The sequence below is a fragment of the Paramormyrops kingsleyae genome, chromosome 18 (assembly GCF_048594095.1).
Source record: "Paramormyrops kingsleyae isolate MSU_618 chromosome 18, PKINGS_0.4, whole genome shotgun sequence".
Taxonomy (NCBI): domain Eukaryota; kingdom Metazoa; phylum Chordata; class Actinopteri; order Osteoglossiformes; family Mormyridae; genus Paramormyrops; species Paramormyrops kingsleyae.
In genome coordinates this window covers 16,025,025-16,042,547 of record NC_132814.1, presented here as the reverse complement: position 1 = coordinate 16,042,547, position 17,523 = coordinate 16,025,025, and the positions used below count along the sequence as shown (strand labels likewise).

The 17,523-nt window shown below is 48.9% G+C and overlaps 1 protein-coding gene across 1 annotated transcript in view; it reads left to right on the top strand.

The window, feature by feature from the left end:
* Positions 1–967: 967 nt before the first annotated feature.
* The window catches only part of cbl (Cbl proto-oncogene, E3 ubiquitin protein ligase), a 30,242-nt gene continuing 13,686 nt past the window's right edge, over positions 968–17,523 (top strand). The window contains exons 1-2 of the mRNA XM_023816299.2: positions 968–1,760; positions 6,330–6,577. Coding sequence (XP_023672067.1) covers positions 1,617–1,760; positions 6,330–6,577 — 392 coding nt within the window. The 5' untranslated portion in view covers positions 968–1,616. The remainder of the gene's footprint in view (positions 1,761–6,329; positions 6,578–17,523) is intronic.

Genomic DNA, 17,523 nt, shown 5'->3' with positions numbered 1-17,523 from the left:
TTCCAGGCTTCCTTTACAGAATCTTTGAAATAGTTGGCCTACGAAATATCATATCATGTGACACATATTTTTCACCGAAGACACAGTTACGACGCTTCACTTTTATGTCAACTCATATTACCATAAAATTTAACTTGTGATTGACATGGCATGACAATATTACTGGTAACAACATCAACAACGATATTCATCAAATACAATATTACGTGAATTTTTGATGATGAAGAAATCCGATTTCCCTGTGGTCTAACTGACTGATCTTGCTGACAGTTTTCCTGTCACAGACAAGCTGCCAGGGACGATCTAACGGGTTACTTTGGTTCACCGATGACTGTGATGTTGATGCGACGGCAGTTTTAATGCAAGATGAGCCGTTTTTAGCTATTCTAGAATATCTGCAACAATTAATTTCAGTCGTACAGGGTGAGTTAAAACTTACTAGAAGGCATATCTAGGCTTATACTGTCATTGAGTTGTATTTTATTTTATCCTTTTTTTAAAGTTGATAAATTAAACCATCTCCCTCTTGGAAGAAATTCAAAGCTTTATTTTTGTCCCATACTGGTCTTATTTATTTGTCTATTTGTTTGTTATTTTGTATTTTCGTTTTTTTAAATCCTTTTGAGTTCAAGCAATCATCAAGATCGTACAAAGTACACGCAAGCACGTTGTGAACTCATTTAGTAAAACAATACCTGTTTCAATCTCATCTATTTCTCTTCTTATAGCCTATAATATCAAAAGCATCTCATTCGTGACTATTCCGCTAAGCAACTGTCCGTTCCTATAGTCGCGCGGCGGGGACGCGCATTCGGGACGCGCGTTGCAGACGCGCAGCGGCGACGAAGAGGGAGGGAGCGGGTAACGGGAGGTGTGTTTCTATACCAGTCTATTGGGTGGAGCTTCAGGAGCGGAAAAGGATGCGCGCTGGGGCCGCCAAGACAAAAAAGGAGGGGTGGGTGGGGGGTGACATGGAGGGCGGTGTTTATATCTAATTGAGCAAGATAGCTGACTAGATGCAATTATTTATTTATCCCGTTCCCCGTTGTCTGCGTGAGCAATTTGTTTTGATTTCATATTTAATTATTTATGATTATCCGGGTTTTCCGGGAGTTTTTTTTTTTGAGGCTCCGGTTTCATTTCCTCTGCAGCCAGCTTAGCGCCTCCTGTCCTGTACGCTCGCAGAAACTTCCCGTCTGAGCGAAAGGCGGCTCGAAAAAACAAGCGAAGGAGCCGAGCAAGTGGGGCGGAAACAAGAGGGGATCGGAGCAAAGGAGCTACTGGAGGATAAGCGCAGCCTGTTTACGTAAAGGGGGGAAAGGGGACCGCGGCGGGACGGGGATTTATTCGTTTCCGGTGCTGGGCAGATGATTGCATGACAGACCCAGATATCTTTCCCAGTTGTGGGGTCTTGCATCCTGCGTGCGTATTCGGGGGTTTTAATGGGACATCTGCTTAGCTACAACCCCCCATCCCTACCAGCGAGCTATTGATTGAGTCTAATACAGACATTTTGTCCTGGGAAATCAGCCCACATTATCGGGAAGGAGGGCTGTCCCCCCCACTCCCCCCCCAGCCCCGGGGTCTTCCCGGTCGGCTGTAGCTGAGCTAAAAGCATGGCAGGAAATCTGAAGAAAGGGGGGCTGATCGGCATGATGAAGGACGCGTTTCAGCCCCATCATCACCACCTCCACTCCCATCACCAGCCGGGCTCCGTGGACAAAAAGACGGTAGAAAAATGCTGGAAGCTTATGGACAAGGTAAGTTATTTTGGCGATCGTGGAGATCGAATTTTTGTCATATGGACCTGAAGGCGTCGGTTTGTGTACAACCCAGATGCATGTCGCTTATTCCACTTAACGGTACCGATTGTTCTTTCGAGACGTCGATCGACGAGGTAGTTGTGCAGCGCAACGGCGCTACATCCATAACGGCTTGGCTGCGTTACTTTGCATATACAGATACCTATTAGCCAGCCAGGCATGCATGCACTAGGGCTAAATACTAACAAACGTGTTAATGTAAAGCTTTGGACCGGTGTTCTACGCCGCTTTACAGTTAATTAGCGGGTTAATTGGCGGTGTCACAGCCTACAGGTGCTGCCTGTCACTGATGTGAGTGTCACGCTCTCACACCGCGTGGCCCCGTGCACCTTGACAAGAATATGCTCTTTTGTTCCGTTGTAGTTTTTTGGCAGCTTCAGAGGAAATAACCTACTTTATCTTTGTAGTGTAACATCGAAGCTGGAGGTTTGCATTTTTTATAGACAGTAGGAGGTTTCGAGTCATACGGGTTAGTGCTATTATTGTACTTAATAAAACTTGCAGTTGGTTGATTGCCCTGATAACTTATTGTAACTTACTGTTGCTTATTTGCATGGATCTGGTGGTGCAGGTCAAATTGCAAATGACGTCTCAGTGAATTTGTAAGCCTGGGGCTAGTTATTTGGGTTAGTGGGCTGAGCCTCTGTGCCTGTGATCGGAAGGACACTTGATCGAGGCCAGCCTGGGCAGAACAGTTACTGTACATGGGTCCTTGACAAGGCTGTTAACTCCCAGCTCCATGGGCGCCGCTATGGGTGACTGCCATATGTGTCTGTGTGTGTGGTAGGCAAAGAGGAAGCTTCTCCACAGGAATCTATAAAGTATTATTATTATTAGTCTGTACCAGTTTGTTAAATTTTTAGCATTTGAATATAAACATAAAGGTGCGTCCGTGGAGGACTGCATGCAGTGAAGCGCCTAAAAACTTAGTGTCGGTTAAGGTCACTGTTAATCTGGAGGATTTTGCTTTTGTCAAACTTTAGAAGCAGCATGTGAGATACAGCAGCACCGCCGGCTTGCCGTAGCGACACCAGCTGCCTGGGAAGATTAACATGTTATCTCCAGTAGTGACACTGCGGGCCAGTGATGCAGCTCGCCAGATTAGGCTTCTTAACACTTACGATAACCTGGCAGGCATCCTCTAAAATACGTTTGTGTGTGAAGATTCATAATGCGATTCTCTGTTTCATTAAAATCGTTTTGTGAATTGGTGCTTGCTGCCTGAAGTCCTTTTGACAGTAACGATGAGTGATTTGAATGAGGTTTTTGCACATTTAAATTTAGCTTTTCGAAGACACTTTCGTGCCTCGTAACAGCTGTGGTTAGTTGACACTGCACACTTGGTTGCATGTTAAGTTTGTATGTGCCAGCTCCTTGACTGGTCAGTGGGGTGACTTCATCTGCTCAGAATCCTGTGTGATAGGCTGTCTGTGTGTGTGTGTCTGGTGTCCGTGTGTGTGTGTGTGTGTGTGTCTGCCTGTGTGTGTGTGTCTGTGTGTGTCTCATTTTCCCCTCATTCCCCAATTTGGCAGTTGAAGCTGAAGGTATTTCCCCTCCCGCGTGGAGTTTGTTTGTCACATGGAAGCAGTGAAGCAGACATTGCTCAGCTCTCCTTTGCCCGTCGACAACTTGGGTCTGCAGTTCAGGTGTTCCGACCCTGGTTCTGCTGGCTCTGCGGTGGTACCTACAGCCCCAGTAAGCTTCACCCCCCCATCCCTGTAAGCCGACCATCGGACGAGGCTGTCTCTGATGCCCAACCGGAAATGGAGGCTTGCGGACTTGCACTTATGGCAGGGTTTGTGAAATAAAATAGCGAAACGGCAAAACATACAAGAGCACCACCTTATAAATGTTATACTTTTCGTCCGCCCCCAAGTAAAAGGGCCATATAGACCAAAGATCCCTTTAAAATATGTTGGACATCATTACATAAAATGGACCCACTCTGATTCTTTAGCCAGGTTCTGCATGTGTGTGTATTTTTGTGTTGGTGCACATGTGCTTCCTGAAAGAGCAATTTCTAATATATGTGTTAAAATCTTGATAGCAAACCAACAGCTGTTTCCCAGTCTGGTGCACCATCATCTAAGGCCTGTACTGAGCACCTGGGAGCATCCAGAATTTTCTAATGAACAGACACGCAACAAACCATTCATTAATATGCTGCAGGGAGTTGCCATGTTTTTTAAATATTTACATCAGTTATAAAAGTAACAAGTAGTTAATAATAATAAAAGGAATAACAGTCAAACATAGTCATGTGGAAAATGGTTGGACTTCTTCTGTTATCGGTTGCAGAACTTCAGTAAAGTAAAATCTTCATGCCCCCCGGCTGGTCTGTCCTTCTGCTCTGAGGTCACAGGATTGTGTCTTTATTTCATCCTTAGTGTCTTGGTTCGTACTTCCAGAATTTTCCCACCTGGGGTGTGGATTATGAGGTGCATTCCTGACCTCTATATGACATCACCTTGGCTCCACTCCTGGGGGTTCCCCAGTTCATACTGCTGATAGAGCCACGACTCTCAACCGCTTCCACTGCCCCCCCCCCCCCCACACACAAGTGATTTAAATGATTTTTTCCTTTCTCTCTTTCTGCACATAGTCCCGAGTTTGCGGCTGCTATCCAGGGAACAGGTCAGGAACTCCGCTATTTACACAACTGCCTGTAGCTTGGACCCAGTCGGTACCAGTTCACATTCCAGGAAGCGTGTGTTTGTTGTTTTCAGTGGGAGGGTGTCTTTTGATGACAGGAAAACTTAGCCGAAGATCGGAAACGGCGAGTTTTTATATCGCGGCTGGTTGTTAACGTGGTGATTCGGAGATGAGCCTGTAATGACGTCTCAGAGCCATTCCCAGGTCGAGAGGTCATCCTCATTAGTATATTGTTTAGTCAGAGATAGGTGTTCCCGTGGGGGGGGGGGGATGCTTAAATATAAACAAGACTGCTGGTTATGTATCTGAAGCAATTAATCTCTGTTTGGGGGGGGCCAGGAATCTCAGAATCCCCTCTAAGTGATGTCGTCACTAAACGACTTTCAGAAGGTGTCGTCCGTGCGAGGGGCGTTGACCTTGACGCGTATAAAGCGGCAGGCCCTAGTGAATGTGGCTTCTCGCATGCCTGGAATGTGGCCGCCCGTATATATTTATACGCCGTAAGACACGCCCCGAGTGGGTTTCACTGAGATAGTTTTGATAAGAGGATGATGTGTTTGTTTGCGGGTTTTTTTTTTTTTTTTTTTGGTCTAAATGGAGAAACCGCATTTTGATGTCAGATCTCATCGGATTGTGCGCCCCCCCCCCCCCCCACCATATATAAAAAAGAAAAGGATTCCAGTTTTGTGTATTATTCATCTTCTACCTTCTCCTCTTGGTCAGTTGGAGGCTGTATTTCTTGGGTATGATGCCACACACACCATGGGCAATTTTACAGGAGGAAATTTATTGGGAGACTATGCAACACACACACACGCACGCACACACACACACACACATCAAGTAGGAGCTGGAATCAAGCCCCCAACCCCGTAGGTGGGAGATAGCGCTGCTACCCCCTGACCCATGGAGCCCCCCCTGTATAATATTTTTTCCTTAAGCTGGGACAGCAACAGGGCAGACAGAGCACCCACTGGGCACTTCCAAAGTACTGGAAGAATGTTTTTTGATTGTCTAGCCCAGTGCTTCCCAATCCAATCCTTGGGGATCCATAGACAGTCCACGTTTTTGAGGTATAGTACTAATACTAATACTAATAATATGTTCTTACTAATACTGATACTAATGCTAATGCTAATACTCCCTACCGGGAGCTGGGAGGGAGCAAAAATGTGGACCGTCTGATAGGGAGCTCGAAGGGAGCAAAAACATGAAGCGACAGGTGTTCAGGTACCTCCACTGTTATGGAACCTGTCACTGACCGCAAGCTCCTCCCATCAGGAGTAAGCTCCCGCCCCCCAGGCAGTGAGTCCATGCCGCGATTGGAGCATGGGCTCAGATCCACAGCGTGCTTGACACAACCCCTTCTCGGATTGTTCCTTCCCAGACTTCAGCTAGCCTGCAGTGAATGCTACCCCGAACAGCAATTCATTACAGAAATATGATCGTTTAATTTGATTTCTGCCTCGCCGAACGGCTGCCTCGATCGATCGCAGCAGGCTCTCGGCTTGAGAAAGGCTTGGGGTTCCTTGCCACAGTTCTGTCACTTGCACACTTCCGGAGCAGATTTCGACATGTCCCCCTGCCCCCTGCGCTCTCAGTATATGCTGGCAACTGAGTGAAAGGGACTTCGCTTGCATGGAGGATGATTGTTTTGAGACATACAGGTTGAATCTGGAACATTGAATTAGTTTGTGTGTTTGGCGGGGGAGGCTTGCTGAACTCCGATATCATTTGTCCATGCAGCCTTGCCCTTGCCCTCTGCAAGTGTATAAGTTTGTTTAGGCCTCGGTTGCTGAACACAGTTGGCGCCACTGATGTTCTTCCCCTGTACCACCCTCCCATCTCCGTCAGGTGGTCCGGCTGTGCCAGAACCCCAAGTTGGCACTGAAGAACAGCCCGCCGTACATCCTGGACCTGCTGCCGGACACGTACCAGCACCTGCGCACCATCCTGTCGCGCTACGAGGGCAAGATGGAGACGCTGGGCGACAACGAGTACTTCCGCGTCTTCATGGAGAACCTGACCAAGAAGACCAAGCAGACCATCAGCCTGTTCAAGGAGGGCAAGGAGCGCATGTATGAGGAGAACTCGCAGCCCAGGTAACCCACAGGCCCCGCCCCTGATACTCAGGCCCCGCCCACAGTGATTAGGACACACCCCAAACCTGGGATAACCCTAAACCCTGCATGTAGTCCAGTGGTTCTATGACCTTTAACCTGATCATAGTGGGAATCATGATTCGCTATTCAGTTTGGCACTTATGTTCTCAAGCCGACTGACAAATTCAGTCAATGACTGGTCCCCCCCCGGCCACCGCCTTGATGTGACAAAGCCATTTCCCTTCTTGATTCTGGTAAATACATTGTCACAGTGACCTCTGGCCCCCACCCCCCCCCCCACCACGCACTGGATGAACTGCTTCTGAGTCATATCTGGATAAATGTTTGCCAGGAAATTGTTTTTGGTCTCAGTTTTTCTGGGTTTGTGTCCCTTGTCGATAAGTGACTGTGGGGGTGGGGGCAGGCGACACTAACCTGTTCAATATAGGAGAGATGACCCCCCCATTTTACTTTGCTTTAGTTCTGCCCCCTCTTGCTGTTTCCATGACCCTGTTTTACCCTCTGTCCGTGCTAATCTCCTCATCTTCTGGCCGGACAGGAAGTGGGCGGGGCTCCATCTGCGGGGCGTCGCCTGCGAGCCGTTTGCAGCCGAGCAGATCGCGGGGGCTCGGCGCTATGCGATTGGTGTTCCCAGGATCGTGCTCAGTGCTGTCATCATCATCTCTCTGTCTGATGGCCTCGTCTGGGTGTGTGACAGGAATGCTGTTGGTCCATTGATCGTGCTGGTTGGCGCTTCTGTAGATCTTCAGAGGCTTTGCATGTGCAATTTACTGGTTTTGAGGGTGTGTGGGTGCAGAATTATCTGGCTTTATGGACATTCGTGTGCAGAATTAACTGGTTATGCGGACATTCTGAGGTTCACTGTACAGCAGTTTATGAAGGCTGTTGTTTTTCCGAAATCGATCTGTACCGCCCTCCGTGCAGCTCAGTCAGTTACGGTTTCGCACCTCTGTGCGGCTGGGTGAGTGTCAACGAACACCTCGGCTAGATGTATAGCAGACGCAGGTGCCGGAGGTGCCGTCTTGACGATGCTGGTCTTCATCCTGAAATGCTGCGTTTAAACACTGAAACCCTTTTACCGGCTTCCTCAGTAGCTCTGACCTCACGCCCTATAACTGTGGCGTTGAGAAGCTGAGTGACCCTGCGTCACGGTAATAGGCCTCTGTTGACCATTCTGGGCCCGCTGTCCAGGTGCTACCAACCCTCTCCTAAGACAGTGTTTCTAAGGGACCCCCCCCCAGACAGTCGACGTTTGCAGCTCCCAGTCAATTAAGAATATCAATTACTTGGTACACGTAGGCTGGGAGCTGGGGGTCTGGATGCATGCTCTGTCTGGGGGTCCATCAGGACTGGATTAAGAAACACTGCTCTAGATTACAGCCACGGGCTGTTTGTTTTTCATTTTTTTTTTAATCTCCCTAGGAATGGAGGATACACAAATTAAGCTCTCGTTGTTCTTCAGTTCTGTCGTTTACACAAATAGCGAATACCTCTTTGCAGAGGCGTTTATTTTTGTATTTAAAGCCAAGCTGCTTTGAACTAACATTTATATCTAATGTTCCCACCTATTTGTCACGCTTCTAAAGTTAGTGCCCTCTCGTTAAAGCCTTTTTTCCCCTTAAGGGGCATTCTGAAACCCCCTGGGCTCAAGGCAACTCCCCCACGTTGGTTCAGTATGATGCAGCCTTCTTGTGAGAAGTGGTGATCACACAGGAAGTTGATGTGTGTTTAGGTTTAAATTAAGGCCAAACACAGCCTTAGACACTTCCACAGCTGATGATTCGGGCTTTCTGGATTTCCCGTCGTGCCGAGGTCGAGCCAAACCGGTGACAGACAGTACCGGCCAATATAATGTGTGCTTGTGTGTGTATAAAATGGAGAGCTTACACATTACACTGTCACGGATTAGGTTTCTTGTAATACAACGTATCTGGTTTCAAAACGCTGCCGGCAAACCCTTATCACGCTCTTACTTCCTGTTCCCTGACTGAATGTATCTTCTGCTCTCTGCCCTGCAGAGCGAAGCAATTTCTTGCACTTTTTTGAGTGTTTACCTCAGTTCTGTGAAACTTCCAAGAAATTCGCTTTCTGAAATGTGTTTCATAGTAAGCGGGGCGGCAGCTCGACCCCCTCTGACCTTAAATGACGAAGAATTTTTCGGTCGTATTGCACAGATATTGTGACTACGGAATTCCATGCAGGACTTTCCCTGGCATTCTTTGCACTGTTACTGTTTATTGTTGTCTCTCTTATTTATTTGTGCCATCTACTGATGTCTAGATGTCTTTTTACTGTCTAAATTAAGGTTGAGCAATATGGCAAAAATACCACATCACCATGTGTTTCAGGCAGCGCGACGATCCACCTTCACGTCATGATTGTTTTTCATGTTGGTTTTTCACGATACTGAAAAGTACAAACAAGCTAATTTCCTATATTTTAAAATTTTGCCCTATAAGGTAACAAAAAATAAATGGGGAAAAAAAAAGTTACCAATGTCAAATTCTGTTTAGGGACCGACTCCTCCATGTCGTTCGTCCCGCTGCGTTGCCGAATAGGGAATGTGTAGCATATTGCGCGTTACGCGCTGGGACAAGGGTGCGAAAGGCAGAGAGGAAGAAATCCAAGGCACTACATACTGCCTGCTATCATCGGTTTATTGGTGTGTCAAAAACAACTTCAGATGCGTGTATGAGCCATAGAACTGCGACTGACAGAATGTGCGCTATAACATGACGCTAATGATCCATCCATAAAGGCAGATTGTGGATTTTTTAATCCTTCACGATCTGATATCGTCAAATCACACATTCCTGATCTAAACATGTGTATTGTTCTAATGTAAACCTGCAGTTTTCTTCTGGATTAATAACACATTTATCTAGCTAACTAGTACAGGTGCATCAGTATCGATGCCAGTATAAATATCGGGTCCTACTCAGTGCTCATGATGTACTCATACTTATGACAGTGTGCCAATGCCTATAACCGATACCAAGTGATGTATCTGTGATATTATTAGCAAGCAAAATAAACGGGACCACAATATCTCTCTGGTGTGGAAGTACTTCAAAATTTATGACAATATCCAAAGCATAGCGGACCGAAAACTGTGCTCTGCTAAAATATCACGTAGCACTGAGGGAGAAAATGTCGTAGTGGTGGTACGCGGAGAGTGTAACAATTTCTGAGGTGGTATGCAGTCTAAAAAGTTCGTGAACCACTGCTTCAAATGGCTTTACATGGTGTGTGACATGTTTTTAAATCATAATGAAATCCAGTCCACTGATCCATTGTTTTCCACAGAGAGAAATGATCAAAAGCACCACTAATCAGCACCCCCCCACCCCCCCAACAAGTGTTGTTAACGCTGGCTGTTTACCGGATTATCGTATTGTTTTTCCGTGGATTCACATTTATGTTTCAGCTAAAAAAAACGACGTGCTCCTCTTGGCCCCATATATATGTCTTGATATTATTGTTTATCCCAATATTTTTTAAATAAATATTTTTTTTTATTGCTGTGTTTGAGTACCAGTAAGCAAGCATCAGTATTCGTACTTGGTCTGGGGGAAAAAAAACTAGTGTTGATGCATCCCTAGCTGCTAGCCATTTTCTAGCTAGGTAGCTAACTAGCTAACTGTCGAACTGTATCTAGCTATCTCGTTAAAAAGGCCTGACAGATGCTATGGTCCGGCACACAGGTACGGAAGGATGTCAAGCATGTCGGCCATTTTGACAGCTAGCCCAGGGTTCTTGCGGTCTTTTTTCATTGTCTTGTGTGTCTGGAAACGTCTTTTAAAACACACAGTTCCTCCCCCCCCCCACCTGCTAAAGCAGACAGCTGCGGAGAAGCAAACCGAAAGATGTACCCCGCGTCGTTCACGAGATAACAAACCCGCAGCCAGGAGGTACTTTCGCGTGAAGAGAAATGCGCACCTGTTTCCTGCGAGGTCGCAGGGATGACGGCACGTGCGGGGGCCGCGACCCAAGCCGGGGGCAATGGTACTGGCACCTGTCATACTCAGTCCTTCCCTTACCGGAGAGGAGGAGAAGGAGGCGGCTTTTAAAACGGCGTCGGGGCCACAGACGACCGCTCCTGCTACTTCCAGGAACCGGATGGTTCATTTACTGAGCAGGTGCCTTTATTAAGGATGGGGTGTTCTGTATTTGTCGTCGAGCAAGTGGGTCACACCAGCACAACAACATTTTGCAGCAGCTTCCATGACATAACTTGTACAATTTTACAATTAATATGATGTATATATTAATTGTAATTATATTACATTTTGGGGACCAAATGCACCCTGCAGAAAATTTTTATTCGGGTGGCCATTGGGGTGAGGAAGGGAGAGTAGATGATAAAAATTTGTATGTGGGGGGGAGGGCGGATCAGTCCCAGCGGATCAGTCGGTTTTATTGACGTGTGGCGGTACCAGGGGTAACCGGGGGTTCTCTAGGTTCTGCTCCTAACAGATATCAATAAATAATAGCCTGTAAAATGATTCCCTATATAATGGAAAGAATATCACACTGTTAATGCAAAGTTTTATCCAAAGTGACATGCGAGTGATTAATAGAGAGTGGGGTCAGATGGAAGTAGTAGGAGTTATGCGCATTGCTGAAGGGCATGATGGGGATGGGATTTGACCCCAGAATGTTCTAGACATGGGTACAGATTACTAGCAACACAGCAAGGAATTGTGGAACTGGGTGGGGGGCAGCTGCTGTCCCCACTGAAAATGAGAGGAGCTAACCTTGGCGTGGGGAGTCACTGCAGGGCTTTCACTCGCATTTAGCAATGCTAATAACGCAATGCTAATAACGCAATGCTAATAACGCAATGCTAATAACGCAATGCTAATGCAAATTTTCCCTCCAGATTGCAACTAAGCTTCATGTCATCATATGAAGACACCGGCCACGAAGGAGTCAAAATGCATGGAAGGAATCAAAATGCCGGATCTCTTCTAACAAAGCACTGTCTTTCCTGTCTTGACCTTGAATGGTCGTCCAGCCTTCCCCCGAAGTTTCAGTTCCCCTTAATCTCACCCCATCTCCATTTTCAGACCTTTAGTTCTCCGGTTCTCTTTTGTGGTTCTCGGGGGGAAATGTTATCGTCATGCCTTTGTTTTTTTTACGTACGGTTTCAGGACAATGATTTTTTTGTCTCGGTGCGTGAAGGGAAATGAAGAAGCATTTATCCGGGCTGAGAAGAAACGCGTCACCTAGAATGTTTTGGGTCCCCATGCGTGTGATGGAAGATGAAAGCTTCCAAGGTTTCCCAACAGATTCAGCCTTGTTTGACCACTGACCCCCCCCCCCCCCCCCCCCCGTTTCAGTGTGAGGTCGCTGTGGCCAGGCCAAATCGATAGGTTTCCTGAAGACTTCTCGTAATCGAGGTCTCCTCGAATCTGAACTGTTTAAGGGAACTGCTTCGTGAGCACCCCCACCCCCCCCCCCCAAAGATCAAGCAGTCTGCCGTCCCCCCATGGTGGCACCGTATGCCGGCAGGTCTGAGCCGATTTGCGGATGCTGAAGAGCTCAGTCTGCTGTTTGTTTCCTGTCTTTTGCTACAAACAGAGGTGATTGAGTTTTTGCCAATGTGACCTGTCGACTGTGTAGACATAAATAAAATGCAAATATTATTCTTTATGTAACACTTTCATCCAAAGCGATGTACAATGGAGGCAGTAGGGTCAGACAGTCCCTGGAGCAATTGGGGTTAAGGGCCTTGTTCAAGGGCCTTGTTCAAGGGCCCAATGGTGACATCACTCTGCCAACCGGGGAATTTGAACCTGCGACTTTCTGATCACAGGCATAGTGAAGCTGGACATCTGAATGATTGCAATGTGCGGGATCCCCCTCCCCTGATTCTCCAGCTTTTGCTCCTTTGCCCATATTTTTTGCCTGTATTTTGTCCGCAGGACTCGCGTATTGCGAAGTCCCTCCTGTCGGATTTACGGAAGAGTCGACTGAATGGGGTTGATAATAAAGCCCGCCTGATCTGGGATCAGTTTGCAGCGTCTGTGCTCTCCGTGGGGGCAGCAAATGTGCTGACCTGGGGCAAAAATCCAGATGTATGTTGGGATTGTGATTTATCCTGACGAATCACCATAGTGAAACAGTGTGTGTGTGTGTGTGTGTGTGTGTGTGTCCATCTTCATCCCTCTTTCTCTCTCCCTCCCTCCCTCCTCTGTATATGTCTGTGTGAATGCATGCTCTCTCCCTCTCTCTCTGCTCTATATCTGCATGCTCTTTTTGCTGCCCTCTCTCTCCCTTTCTGTTTGCTCTCTCATCCCTGGCTCTTGCTGTCCCCTCTGCCACCCACTCACTTCCTGCCTCTGCTCCACTCTCTGAGCTGTCTGGCATTGGCTGCATTGGCTGCATACCGGTGGCTTGGATGTACCGATTCTAACGGGCCAGAAGGGGTCACAGGTGCCGCCCAAACGTCCAGGAACGGCCACACGTCGTCCTCATCACTCCCAGCGGCGCCGGCCTGCGTGCCTGTTGGACCGGCGTTAGCTGTGCGTGGAAAATGTCCTACATTCTGGTTTCCTTAGCATTGATGTCATTGGTGTATTTAATGGGACTGATCTGCTTCTATACCCCTGATTGGCCCAAGTGGCAGCAGCCAAAGGGGCTGTGCAATGTTGGGTCACAGTCGGAACCCCCCACTCCCAGCATTTCATGGGAAGAAGCCAAATCATATCGGACAGCAAAGCAGACAGTGACATAGCTTGATGCCACCCAGAAATGTGAAACAATCAAAAGTGGTCTTCTCCCGCGCCCCCTCCCATCTTCCAGGTCCCTGTTTACTGCCGCTAGCTGAAAGAGGAAGGTGGCCCTATTGTCATCAAGGTGGGGGTTCACACCACGACCTGGCCGGCAGCCCGAGGCATCCGGGGTCTGCGTTTCGGTTAGCTGGGTGGGCGTTCGGAACGCATCGCAGACACGCAGAGCTGCAGAATGCACCGCTGATCTTTAAGATCAGATAAGATACAGCTTTAATGTGTCACCCTAAGAGGGTGTTTTATTGTCCGCAGAAATTACAGAAATAACTCCCAGCAGTAACCTGAAGTACAAGTGCTTAATTTAGTGATATTGAGACAATACAGTGAAGCAGCAGATGGTACAGACAAGTAGCAGTAGTAGTTTGTGTCCTCCGAGCACCAGGAGCCCGAACAAACAAATGACAGCACGCGGTCTTATTTAGAAAACATACAAAAAGAGACGCATATAGTGTTTAATCATTCGTTTTATATTTGTCCGAGTAACAAAGCAAAGGAATGATAAGCTGCTTCAGTCGAAAACTGCATTTTACTTCTCATTTAAAATAAAATGCAGTGTTGGCAACTTTGGTCAGCTGCATGGAGTGAGATTTTCTGTTCTCTGTTCTGCACACACATGTACATGTATGTAAATTTTATTACCTTACAAATAGTCTGTAGGGTTTGCAAACTGCCGTAACGTTTTTGATGCAGCTAATTTTATGGAATATAGATTTGCCGTAAGATTTCTTGCGTGAGAGTCTGAAAGAGTTTGCAACCATGAACGCTTACATTTTGTGAGTCCCTCAGATGTCATGGGGGTGTCCCTTCTTGGGCACAGGGACCTTCACGCTGTTATTCTTCAGGTTCTGCTCGGTCCGTTCCCCTGAGCAAGACCCTAAATCCCCAACTGTTCCAGGGACTTTCTGACCTTGTTATTTCTTAAAAATGTACTTTGGAAAAAAGCACCTGCTCAATAAAATTAAACAACCTTAAAAGACATTCTGGTCTGAAGCTGTAATTATGGGGTGTTGAGTGTGGTGTCAACCCCCCACACACCCCCCCCCCTCCCCGGGCTGTTTGGGGGGTAGAAAGAACTGTTGTAATCGATGACTCCGCTGAGAAGGGAAGTTCGAAATTCCACTGCCCGTCAGGCCAAGTTATTTCTGTTTTCAATGCTTCAAGTGTTTCGCTTGCGCAGCGAGAGATACTGTATGTGACGGTGGGGGGTTGGGGGGTTGGGGGGGGTGCATCTGAGCAGACGATCAGCCCTCGGTATGGCTGCCGTTGACGCGCATGTTCTCAGCCGTGGGCCACGCTTCTCCACGGCGGTGGATGTGGCTTTGGGAGCTGATGGTGTGATGTTCTACACGGACTCTTTGGATCGGGTCTCTCACACAGGCATAGACACACGGCAGAAGCGCAGCCCCAGCGCAGTCAGATGCGACGTCTTCTGCAATGTTTAAGCATATTTTTCTTCTGCTGGATAAATTCTGGCTTCCGGTAGCTTACTAGCCCAGGACTCTGCACTGTCCGCTATCCAACTTGAAATATACACCCCCCCACCCCCCACCCCAAGAGCTCCCCTATTTTGAGTCGTGTGTCAGTGTCTAGTCTGTCTGTCTTTTGTCGAAAGTAATGCTTTATAAGTGATGCCGTAAACATATCTGCTGTGCAGGATGCGAATCGGCACGGGGGCAGTTAGGCCGAGCTTCCAGTGAACAAGCGGGTACAAGTGTAAGCTGCACTGGAGCAGGGGATACACTTTCTGCCTGTGTCAGTCTGCGTGTGTCAGTCTGCGCGTGTGTCAGTCTGCGTGTATGTCTCCGTGTGTGTCAGTCTGCGTGTGTGTCAGTCTGCGCGTGTGTCAGTCTGCGCGTGTGTCAGTCTGCGTGTATGTCTCCGTGTGTGTCAGTCTGCGCGTGTGTCAGTCTGCGTGTGTCTCTGTGCGTGTGTCAGTCTGCGTGTGTCTCTGCGCGTGTGTCAGTCTGCGCGTGTGTCAGTCTGCGCGTGTGTCAGTCTGCGCGTGTGTCAGTCTGCGTGTGTGTCTCTGCACGTGTGTCAGTCTGCGTGTGTGTCTCTGCACGTGTGTCAGTCTGCGTGTGTGTCAGTCTGCGTGTGTCTCTGTGCGTGTGTCAGTCTGCGTGTATGTCTCCGTATGTGTCAGTCTGCGTGTGTGTCTCTGCGCGTGTGTCAGTCTGCGTGTGTGTCAGTCTGCGTGTGTCTCTGTGCGTGTGTCAGTCTGCGTGTATGTCTCCGTATGTGTCAGTCTGCGTGCGTCAGTCTGCGTGTGTGTCTCTGTGCGTGTGTCAGTCTGCGTGTGTGTCTCTGCGCGTGTGTCAGTCTGCGTGTGTGTCTGCGCGTGTGTCAGTCTGCATGTGTGTCTCTGCGCGTGTGTCAGTCTGCATGTGTGTCTCTGCGCGTGTGTCAGTCTGCGTGTGTCAGTCTGCATGTGTGTCTCTGCGCGTGTGTCAGTCTGCATGTGTGTCTCTGCGCGTGTGTCAGTCTGCATGTGTGTCTCTGCGCGTGTGTCAGTCTGCGCGTGTGTCAGTCTGCGTGTGTGTCAGTCTGCGCGTGTGTCTCTGAATGTGTGTCAGTCTGCGCATGTGTCTCTGTGCGTGTGTCTGTCTGCGTGTGTGTCTGCGCGTGTGTCTCTGTGCGTGTGTCAGTCTGCGTGTGTCTCTGCGCGTGTGTCAGTCTGCATGTGTGTCAGTCTGCGTGTGTGTCAGTCTGTGTGTGTGTCTCTGTGCGTGTGTCAGTCTGCTTGTGTCTCTGTGCGTGTTCATTTCTGCCTGTTTGTGTCTGTGTGGCTGCATTACACAAGCTGCCCCCCCCCTCCTCCTTTACCCGGGGAAACAGGAAATGAGACAGAGAGCAGCCAGCTGCAGGTCAAAGGTCAGCACCCAAGTCGCGGCAGACAGGAGCGCGGTATCCCCGAGCGCGCGGAGCATGTCACAGCGACTGCAGCAGCACGGCGAGGGCCGGGGGGGGGCTGCTCTGTCACAGTCTGAACAAAGCAGCTGTGCACACCCACCCACGCAGGGTTTTCGCTGTATCGCTGACCATCCCAGTTGCAATGGGAGGTAAGGAAGAGGATGACTCATCCTGGAACCCTCACAGCGGGGGGAGGATCCGGGGGGGGGCTGTGCCGATGAGGGAGCCCATTGAGCAGGGGGTGCAGCTGCTCCATGGCAGCTGGGCAGGATTGCCGCCCCCCCGCCAGGGACGTGCGGCACCCACAATCGGCGCAGTGTGCCCCCATTGGTGGAACCCCGGCAAGCCCCCCATGGCGAGCCCCCCACCGTGACCAGGAAGGAGTCCCCTCCCCACCCACCCCCAGCGCCCCCATGCATCTGGCCCAGTGTCTGTGGCACCTCCCCCAGGACCTTGGCGTCCGCAAGCCTGCCGACGGGCACAGAGGGGCTTTTGTTGGTCGGCCGTGTCGCGGATGGGTGGAGATGGACACACACACACACACACACACACACACACACACACACGGGGCAGAGACTCTTGCTGAAATCTCTTGGCTGGTTGTGTTACTCCATGACGCCTGTCCCTCAGAACCGCTTTTATCTGGTCAGAGATGTGTTGTCATGCCCCCCCCCCCTCCCCGCTGCCCCCCCGCTGCCCCCCTAATGCATGGTATCCTTTTAGAAGAAGAAGGAAATGTTGTAAGGAAGGTGGGGGTGTGGTGATGTTTGAGCGGGGAGGGTTTGGTAACGTAGCGGGTTAAGAAGCCCTGTAACCCCCAGTCATGTGACACGTCAGGGAGGAAGAGAGGGCGAGCTGATCGTCTCGCTTGTCCCTCAGACGCCCCCTGCAGGTTACGGGAAGAGGGGTGCCTGGGGGTGGGCACACACACACACACACACACACACACCATCTGTCATACTCACCTGCTGCGCTTTTGATTTAAATGGAAAGTCACTTAGGTAACCGTGAAGCACAACAATGGCAGGACGTAAACACCATAAACAGGCACGAGGACTAAAAGGCTTGTAACCACAGCAGGATTTATGGTCAGAGCTGTTCATACACTCATTATTGAAAATAGCATGCAAACCTGCTATTGTTGTTGTATAAAATTCTTATTTTTTGTAGCCTGGCTGCGTGAATTATGCTCGTGCATGCACACCCATGGAACTGGTCTCT